The sequence below is a fragment of the Oncorhynchus keta genome, chromosome 19 (genome assembly GCF_023373465.1).
Source record: "Oncorhynchus keta strain PuntledgeMale-10-30-2019 chromosome 19, Oket_V2, whole genome shotgun sequence".
NCBI classification, from domain to species: domain Eukaryota; kingdom Metazoa; phylum Chordata; class Actinopteri; order Salmoniformes; family Salmonidae; genus Oncorhynchus; species Oncorhynchus keta.
Window position 1 is genome coordinate 55,363,452 of NC_068439.1, and position 7,500 is coordinate 55,370,951.

The 7,500-nt window shown below is 47.2% G+C and overlaps 1 protein-coding gene and 1 long non-coding RNA gene across 2 annotated transcripts in view; both read left to right on the forward strand.

Annotated features, from left to right (window-relative positions):
* ches1 (checkpoint suppressor 1) overlaps nt 1-7,500 on the forward strand; it is a 54,944-nt gene that overhangs the window by 35,778 nt on the left and 11,666 nt on the right. The window contains exon 4 of the mRNA XM_052470829.1: nt 7,412-7,470. Within this exon, the coding sequence (XP_052326789.1) occupies nt 7,412-7,470 (59 nt within the window). The remainder of the gene's footprint in view (nt 1-7,411; nt 7,471-7,500) is intronic.
* On the forward strand, nt 3,290-5,006 carry LOC127909426 (uncharacterized). Its single transcript, XR_008071073.1, has 2 exons — nt 3,290-3,481; nt 3,850-5,006. It is a non-coding gene; the product is annotated as an uncharacterized LOC127909426 (long non-coding RNA).

Consider the following 7,500-nt stretch of genomic DNA (forward strand, 5'->3'; position numbering starts at 1 on the left):
GACACCCCCCAGTTTCCCCCGTTCCTTCCCTTCCTACCTCCTCACATCCCCTCTTCTTATCTGCTTCTATAATTCTTTGTCCCCCCCTTTTACAACTCTGTCCCTCCCCCTTACCTTCCTTTCCTCCTCTCTTCTCTCCATTCTCCCACATCTCATTCCTCTCGTTTTCTCTCCTCTCTGGTCACCCCAGTGGGTAGCTATGTCAGAGAAAACCACTATAAAGCTTTTTCAGTTTTTTCTCTCTTTCTTCTCTCTGGCCCTCCATCGGTCAGCCAGTCAGTGGGCAGGTTGGCTCGCAGAACCACTGGACTGTGTAAGACCGAATAATTGGCTCAGTGTAAAACGTAAAAGTGTCATTTTTAACAATGAGGGATGGGGAGGTGGAACAAATTGGAGGCCAGTTTCCGGATGCTGGTGGAAAAGGGAAAAGATGTCAGTTTCTCCATGACATTATACAGCATTAGTAAGAGGAATAAGGCGAATACGTTTTCTATTGACAGAGACTTCACGCCCGGGGTCCCTAGCGGCACTTTGACTCAGTAGCCCACATGCGCGCGCACACGCACACAGAAGAACCCATGTGTGGAAACGGACAGGGCTATTGGAGAGGAGGCATGTTTGCCTGTGTCCTTCAGTGAGGGGCATTGTGATGGTATCAAAGCCAGGTCAGTGATTATGGTACAGAGAGCGTGCAGATGGCTTTGTGGGGCCAGGATTATCTCAGTGGTGTATACAATGGGAGGGAGGGAGGGAGGGAGGGAGGGAGGGAGACAGATTCACATGTGTTTTCTTTGTCTACCTCCATTGTTGTGCCTCAGAGAGCTCACATTTCTCAGTTCCACCTTCCACCAATGACTTACTCTGCTCCTGAATGATTGTGCATGGCATGCAGAACATTTAGGGGTTCCATGAGAGGGAGGATGGGAAGGAGGAGGAAGAGCGACAGAGTAGAGCATGCTGGGTATCAGGTCAGCTCCCTGGCGCATTCCTTCACACCCTATCGGCATCTGGATGGGGGAGGAGGGAAGCGAGCGGGGAGGAGAGGGAGTCTCGAGGGACTAGAGAGGGAGAGAGCAGGAGGAGGGCTGAACGACCGTCTGCCACGAGTTAGCCCCTCGCGAGACGATTAATGCATGGTTGCCTAGGCGACGGGAACGCCTCCATGGCAACACATGCGCTGAGACAGGTGCAGCCACACCACAAATCTATTTGTTGCCTGGCGGAAGAAGAAAATAATTAGAAAGAGAGGGGGATAGAGGAGAAGAGAGGGAGAAAGAGGGAGAGAGGAGAAGAGAGGGAGAAAGAGGGAGAGAGGAGAAGAGAGGGAGAAAGAGGGAGAGAGGAGAAGAGAGGGAGAGAGGAGAAGAGGAAGAAAGAGGGAGCGTGGAGAAGAGAGGGAGAGGAGAGAGAGAAGAAAATAGAGGGGGAGACAGATAGAGAGAGAGGAAATAGAGGGGGAGACAGAGAGAGAGGAAAATAGAGGGGAGACAGATAGAGAGAGGAAATAGAGGGGGAGACAGATGGAGAGAGAGAGAGGAAATAGAGGGGGAGACAGATAGAGAGAGAGAGAGGAAATAGAGGGGGAGGCAGAGAGAGAGAGAGAGGAAATAGAGGGGGAGGCAGATAGAGAGAGAGGAAATAGAGGGGGAGACAGATAGAGAGAGAGAGGAATTAGATGGGGAGACAGATAGAGAGAGAGGAAATCGAAGGGGAGACAGATAGAGAGAGGGAGGAAATAGAGGGGGAGACCTATAGAGAGAGAGGAAATAGATGGGGAGACAGAGAGAGAGAGGAAATAGATGGGGAGACAGAGAGAGAGAGGAAATAGAGGGGGAGACAGAGAGAGAGAGAGAGAGAGAGAGAGAGAGAGAGAGAGAGAGAGAGAGAGAGAGAGAGAGAGAGAGAGAGAGAGAGAGAGAGAGAGAGAGAGAGAGAGAGAGAGAGGAAATAGAGGGGGAGACAGATAGAGAGAGAGAGGAAATAGAGGGGAGGCAGATAGAGAGAGAGGAAATAGAGGGGGAGACAGATAGAGGAAATAGATGGGGAGACAGAGAGAGAGGAAATAGAGGGGGAGACAGATAGAGAGAGAGAGAGAGAGAGAGAGAGAGAGAGAGAGAGAGAGAGAGAGAGAGAGAGAGAGAGAGAGAGAGAGAGAGAGAGAGAGAGGAAATAGAGAGAGAGAGAGAGAGAGAGAGAGAGAGAGAGAGAGAGAGAGAGAGAGAGAGAGAGAGAGAAATAGAGGGGGAGACAGAGAGAGAGAGAGAAAATAGAGGGGGAGGCAGATAGAGAGAGAGGAAATAGAGAGGGAGACAGATAGAGGAAATAGATGGGGAGACAGAGAGAGAGAGGAAATAGAGGGGGAGACAGATAGAGAGAGAGAGGAAAGAGAGAGAGAGAGAGAGAGAGAGAGAGAGAGAGAGAGAGAGAGAGAGAGAGAGAGAGAGAGAGAGAGAGAGAGAGAGAGAGAGAGGAAATAGAGGGGGAGACAGATAGAGAGAGAGAGGAAATAGATGGGGAGACAGATAGAGAGAGAGGAAATAGAGGGGGAGACAGATAGAGGAAATAGATGGGGAGACAGAGAGAGAGGAAATAGAGGGGGAGACAGATAGAGAGAGAGAGAGAGAGAGAGAGAGAGAGAGAGAGAGAGAGAGAGAGAGAGAGAGAGAGAGAGAGAGAGAGAGAGAGAGAGAGAGAAAATAGAGAGAGAGAGAGAGAGAGAGAGAGAGAGAGAGAGAGAGAGAGAGAGAGAGAGAGAGAGAGAGAGAAATAGAGGGGGAGACAGAGAGAGAGAGAGAAAATAGAGGGGGAGGCAGATAGAGAGAGAGGAAATAGAGAGGGAGACAGATAGAGGAAATAGATGGGGAGACAGAGAGAGAGAGGAAATAGAGGGGGAGACAGATAGAGAGAGAGAGGAAATAGAGAGAGAGAGAGAGAGAGAGAGAGAGAGAGAGAGAGAGAGAGAGAGAGAGAGAGAGAGAGAGAGAGAGAGAGAGAGAGAGAGAGAGAGAGAGAGAGGAAATAGATTAGGAGACAGATAGAGAGAGGGGAAATAGAGGGGGAGACAGATAGAGAGAGGAAATTGATGGGGAGACAGATAGAGAGAGGGAGGAAATAGAGGGGGAGACCTATGGAGAGAGAGGAAATAGATGGCGAGACAGATAGAGAGAGAGGAAATAGAGGGGGAGACAGATAGAGAGAGAGGAAATAGAGGGAGAGAGAGAGAGAGAGAGAGAGAGAGAGAGAGAGAGAGAGAGAGAGAGAGAGAGAGAGAGAGAGAGAGAGAAGAGGAAATAGAAGGGGAGACAGATAGAGGAGGAGAGAGAGAGGGGAAATAGAGGAGGAGACCGAGAGGGGAAATAGAGGGGGAGACAGATAGAGAGAGAGGAAATAGAGGAGACAGATAGAGAGAGAGGAAATGGAGGAGGAGACAGATAGAGAGAGAGGAAATCGAGGGGGAGACAGATAGAGAGAGGAAATAGAGGTGGAGACAGAGAGAGAGGAAATAGAGAGGGAGACAGATAGAGGAAATAGATGGGGAGACAGAGAGAGAGAGGAAATAGAGGGGGAGACAGATAGAGAGAGAGAGGAAATAGAGGAAATAGAGAGAGAGAGAGAGAGAGAGAGAGAGAGAGAGAGAGAGAGAGAGAGAGAGAGAGAGAGAGAGAGAGAGAGAGAGAGCGAGAGAGAGAGGAAATAGATTAGGAGACAGATAGAGAGAGGGGAAATAGAGGGGGAGACAGATAGAGAGAGAGGAAATAGAGGAGACAGATAGAGAGAGAGGAAATGGAGGAGGAGACAGATAGAGAGAGAGGAAATCGAGGGGGAGACAGATAGAGAGAGGAAATAGAGGTGGAGACAGACAGAGAGAGAGAGAGCAAGAGAGGGAGAGATACAGAGGGGGGGACATAGAGGTGGAGACAGATAGAGAGAGAGGAAATAGGGTGGGAGACAGAGGGAGAGAGGAAATAGATGGGGAGACAGAGAGAGAGAGGAAATAGAGGGGGAGACAGATAGAGAGAGAGGAAATAGAGGGGGAGACAGAGGAAATAGATGGGGAGACAGAGAGAAGAAATAGAGGGGGAGACAGAGAGAGAGAGGAAATAGAGGGGGAAACAGAGAGAGAGAGAGAGAGAGGAAATAGAGGGGGAGACAGATATAGAGGAAATAGAGGGGGAGACAGAGAGAGAGAAGAAATAGAGGGGGAGACAGAGAGAGAGAGAGAATTGGCGAGAAAGAACAAAAGAGACAGGCAGTTAGCGCAAAAAAATATGTTATCGCCGTGGCAACGCTTAACTCTCCATGGCAACAGCAGGTGGCTCAGGGCTGTATTTTTCTGTTTGTGTTGTTTTTGTTACCTGCTTTTGTCCATCTCTGGTTAAAACATCAGAGAAGAGAGAGAGAGAGAACAGGAGGAGAGGTTCTAGACCTCCAAATCCGCTCTTTCTTCCTGTCTTTCAGATGGGCTCAGGAACAATAGAATAGCTAATATTACACCGTGACTTTACTCTCTCAGTGAGTGGTGTAATGAGAACAGCTCAGTAAAGTGGAGTATAGTGTCTCTCTGGGGCTAATAGAAAATAGTGTCTCTTTGCTCCTGAAGGAGTTGAGTTTGTTCCGTCTCTAATCTACTTTGTCTCTCTGTCGTCCTGGAGGAGTTTGTTCAGTCTCACTGTGTCTCCTAATGGTCCTAAAAGGGTTTGTTCAGTCAGTCTGTACTAAGCCTGTAAAGTAGCTGCCCACAGCACCAGTGAGTCTTGGACAGTCCCAGCTGAAACCTTCCGTGATTCACAAAGTCAAGTCTGTGAGAGCTCACCGGACTATGCTCACTAATCTGGATCCGAAGACCACTGAACACTGTCTGCAAACCTTACAGCTCCGCTACAGACTTGAGAGACTTACCTCACCTTCTGTGTGTGTGTGTGTGTGTGTGTGTGTGTGTGTGTGTGTGTGTGTGTGTGTGTGTGTGTGTGTGTGTGTGTGTGTGTGTGTGTGTGTGTGTGTGTGTGTGTGTGTGTGTGTGTGTGTGTGTGTGTGTGTGTGTGTGTGTGTGTGTGAAGATGAACATGACCATTAGCTACTAAATACTCCATTGGCAGAGTAATGATCGGCAGGAGAGTGTGCGAGCGTGTGTGTGCGAACGTGTATCCGCGCCTGTGTGCGTCTTTGTAAGTGTTATGTGCGGCTGTTTGTCGTGAGTGTGCTTTGTGCGACCGTGTGTGTGTGTTGGGGGGAAGTCATGAGGAATCACCCCTGTGGACCACATCAGTGGAGCAGTAATTCTCTGTGGTAATCACAGGGGATAGAATAATGGCAATGCTGGGATAGAATCACTGTCATCAGGATCACAGGCTTATGAGCTCAAATTCCTGCTTTCCTTTCAGTTTGTCTGCATCTAAAATGGAGCCCTATCCCCTCTCTAGGGCACTACTTTTGACCAGGGCCCTGGTTATAGGGCGCCACATGGGACGCACCTTTTCTGTCAGTCTGGCGCGGCCTGGAGCAGAAACTTACATGATCAAATGATTGACCATCTTTCTCTCTCACTCTGTCTGTCTGTCTGTCTGTCTGTCTGTCTGTCTGTCTGTCTGTCTGTCTGTCTGACTCACTCACTCACTCACTCACTCACTCACTCACTCACTCACTCACTCACTCACTCACTCACTCACTCTTTCTGTCTCTCTCTCTCAATTCCATTTCAATGTAATGACTTTATTGGCATGGGAAACATATGTTGACATTACCAAAGCAAGTGAACTAGATAATAAACAAAAAAGTGAAATGAAGAATAAAAATGTGCAGTCAACATTACACTCACAACAGTTCCAAAAGAATAAGGACATGACAAATGTCATATTATGTGCAAGTAGTTAAAGTACAAAATGGAAAATAAATAAACATAAATATAGGTTGTATTTACAATGGTGTTTGTTCTTCACAGGTTGCCCTTTTCTTGTTGCAACAGGTCACAAATCTTGCTGCTGTGATGGGACATTGTGGTATTTCACCCAATCGATATGAGTGTTTATCAAAATTGGGCATGTTTTCGAATTCTTTGTGTATCTGTGTAATCTGAGGGAAATATGTGTCTCTAATATGGTCATGCACTTGGCAGGAGGATAGGAAGTGCAGCTCAGTTCCCACCTCATTTTGTGGGCAGTGTGCATATAGCCTGTCTTCTCTTGAGAGCCATTTCTGCCTACGGCGGCCTTTCTCAATAGCAAGGCTATGCTCACTGAGTCTGTACATAGTCAAAGCTTTCCTTAAGTTTGGGTCAGCCACAGTGGTCAGGTATTCAGCCACTGTGTACTCTCTGTTTAGGGCCAAATAGCGTTCTAGTTTGCTCTGTTTTTTGATGTTTTTTTTTCCCAATATGTCAAGTAATTATCTTTTTGTTTTCTCATGATTTGGTTGGGTCTAATTGTGTTTCTGTCCTGGGGCTCTGTGGGGTCTGTTTGTGTTTATGAAATGATCCCCAGGACCAGCTTGCTTAGGGGACTCTTCTCCAGGCATCTCTCTGTAGGCGATGACTTTGTTATGGAAGGTTTGGGAATCGCTTGGTTGTAGAATTTAACGGATCTTTTCTGAATTTTGATAATTAGTCTAATTCTATTCTGCATGCATTATTTGGTGTTTTATGTTATACCCAGAGGATATTTTTTGCAGAATTCTGCATGCTGAGTCTCAATTTGGTGTTTGTCCCATTTTGTGAATTCTTGGTTGGTGAGCAGACCCCAGACCTCACAACCATAAAGGGCAATGGGCTCTATAACTGATTCAAGTATCTTTAACTGATATGTCAAATTTGATGTTCCTTTTGATGGTATAGAAGGCCCTTCTTGCCTTGTCTCTCAGCTCATTCACACCTTTGCTGAAGTTATCTGTGGTGCTGAATTTTAGGCCAAGGTATGTATAGCTTTTTGTGTGCTCTAGGGGAACCAGTGTCTAGATGGAATTTGTATTTGTGGTCCTGGCACCTGGACCTATTTTGGAACACCATTATTTTTGTCTTACTCAGATTTACTGTCAGGGCCCAGGTCTGACAGAATCTGTGCAGAAAATCTAGGTGCTGCTGTAGGCCCTCCTTGGTTGGGGACAGAAGCACCAGATCATCAGTAGACATTTGACTTCAGATTCTAGTAGGGTGAGGCCGGGTGCTGCAGACTGTTCTAGTGCCCTCGTCAAGTTGTTTATTTATATATATAGATATATATACATTGAAGAGGGTGGGGCTTAAGCTGCGTCCCTGTCTCACCCCACGGCCCTGTGGAAAGAAATGTGTGTTTTTTTGCCAATTTTAACTGCACACTTGTTGTTTGTGTACATAGATTTTATAATCTCTCTCTCTCACTCGTTCTTTGTCACTCTCTCTCTCCCTTCTCTCCCTCTCCCTCTCTCCTCTCTCTCTCTTCAGTCCTCCACTATGGCCAGGGAGTCCCTTCTTAAGAAAGAACGGAGGAGTTATCTTACAAGGTAGGCTACCTTTCTGCATCGCTGTGTCTT